We start from the raw sequence: 2,082 nt of genomic DNA on the forward strand, positions 1-2,082 counted from the left end.
AGATATCAAATCATACCTTAAATTACAGGCCACTCTTAGCTACTTTAAGCTCCAAAGATCTATAGCCTAAACTTTGATATTACATGTGTCATGCCTCATCCCGCTAGCACAAGTATATGCTCTACGGGATTTGATCCGTAGGATATATTAGAAAAATTCCAAGTAGTACCGGACCAATAAACTGAGATAATAAATTTTTAAAATTATAAATATTCACAAAATAAGATCTAATATTTATAAAATAAATTTAATATTATAATATAAGATAAATAAATGATTCAACTGAAAATTGAGGGTGGCATAGGATCTCCGGACATTCTTGGTTGGGGTAATGGTAGTTTAAACTAAGGTGGTCGAGGACAGGTTGTCTATGAGAAAATAATTTACAAAAGTTATATATAAATAATAAATTTATAATAATATATATAATTTTATATATATATATATATATATATATATATATATATATATATATATATATATATATATATATATATATATATATATATATATATATATATATATGTAGGGAACTAATAATTCCAAAGCAAGCCGGTCCGTCACGTCTGGACGCGGCTTGTTGATTCTTAGTTACTTAGTTAAATTTATTTCTTTATTTTTGTATATTTACTGTAGAAGTTTCGAGATCCATATTAACAGTATCTTGTTCGGGGTCGGACGCCCACGCAGCCATTGCCTATTTATTCCCCCCTTTCGTCTTCTTTTTCCACCCTATTTCTTCTCAAACCCTAGACTTTTGTCCTACGTGCTTTCTGTCCACAGATTCGCTTCGTCGATCATCTCTTTCGAGTAATTTCGTTCGGCGAGAAGAGGAGAGGAAAGAGAGAATGACTCATATCCTCTATTAATTGTTCCGATTTCATATTTTTTACTCTTTTTCTTGAATTTTTTTCTGTTTTGATTTTTATATTGCTCTGTATGTTCCCCCCCCCCCCCCCCCCCCCCCCCCCCCCCGTTTTTTTTTTTTTGGTTTTCGGTTGTTGTTTTCTTGCCGAAGATTTGATATAAGTCGATGTCGCCTGATGTTCCCCTTAATTCGGCTGGTTACGCGGCAACCAGAGGGAGCGCGATCGTGAGAGAGCCCAGGCTCGGAAGTCCCAGGGGAAGGGAAGAAACGATGGCCTGACTCCCGAGCAGCGCCGTGAAAGGTTTGATCTACTGCATCCCATCAATTGGATCAACTGGATTGAGTTGGGGTTTTCTTGGCTTGGAATTCGTAGAACAACTGATCTCCAATTGTTTGATTTTGTGAAGGGATAAGAAAGCGCTGGAAGAGAAGGCGGCGAAGAAGGCAGGGCAGGAATCTTCTGGCGGAGCGGCGGCGGATACGAAAAATAAAGGCGATGCTAAGAAGTAGTGGAGGGAGGCGGCCTGGCAGATCTAATCCTTGGAGGCATCTTTAGTTGAGTTTCATGGTTTATGTTATCTTTTTTACCTGTGGTTCTCGTCTCCTGATGTCTCAAGTATTATGGGTCTTAGTTGGTCTGTTTTCGTAAAAATTGTGCCTTTGTGATCCGTAAGACGATACGGATTGGTTAGGAGTTCGTGTATCTGTACCATTTCTATAATTATTGCTTCCTTTCTGATTAAATAGACTCTTTGTTGCAAGTTTTATGTTCTCTCAGGATTTTGATTTGTGGTAACCCTAAAAAGCTTTGTTTGTTGATGGGATCCAATATTTCTATGTGAAGCCTTGCTTCCTCCCGTGTCATTCTATCACCAATTAAATTGGGGAATGGATCGTGATTCTTGAGTAGAGTTTGGAGATGGTCATGTGAAATTGTGATGAAGTATGAGCAAGAGATGAATTCACATTAATATTAAATTCTCTGGCTGATGGTTGTTTGATCCAACTGTGGTGTTGAGGTTGTTTGGTAATGAAGTTCTTGAAGTTCTCTTTGCTTAACAAGAATTTCTTATGGTTCTTGTCATTTATGCTGCAGATTCTTTCTGTTTACTTTCTAATGAGGGGGAAAAGGAAACTACCTGATTCTCTTATGAAGTTTATTTTGTTATGTTCATGATATGTGCAGTATATAGGCTTGTGGTACAAAAATGAAG

General features: G+C 37.2%; 1 protein-coding gene across 1 annotated transcript; it reads left to right on the forward strand.

Annotated features, from left to right (window-relative positions):
• The first annotated feature begins 666 nt into the window (after positions 1-666).
• On the forward strand, positions 667-1,612 carry LOC103696332 (uncharacterized). Its single transcript, XM_088719797.2, has 3 exons — positions 667-854; positions 1,069-1,169; positions 1,276-1,612. Exons 1-3 carry the CDS (start codon positions 849-851, stop codon positions 1,376-1,378), a joined length of 210 nt encoding a protein of 69 aa, XP_088575923.1. The 5' UTR covers positions 667-848; the 3' UTR covers positions 1,379-1,612.
• Positions 1,613-2,082: the final 470 nt, after the last annotated feature.

Source organism: Phoenix dactylifera, chromosome 4 (assembly GCF_051530095.1).
Source record: "Phoenix dactylifera cultivar Ajwa chromosome 4, Ajwa_hap1_PhDact_Kaust_v1.1, whole genome shotgun sequence".
In the NCBI taxonomy this organism is placed as follows: domain Eukaryota; kingdom Viridiplantae; phylum Streptophyta; class Magnoliopsida; order Arecales; family Arecaceae; genus Phoenix; species Phoenix dactylifera.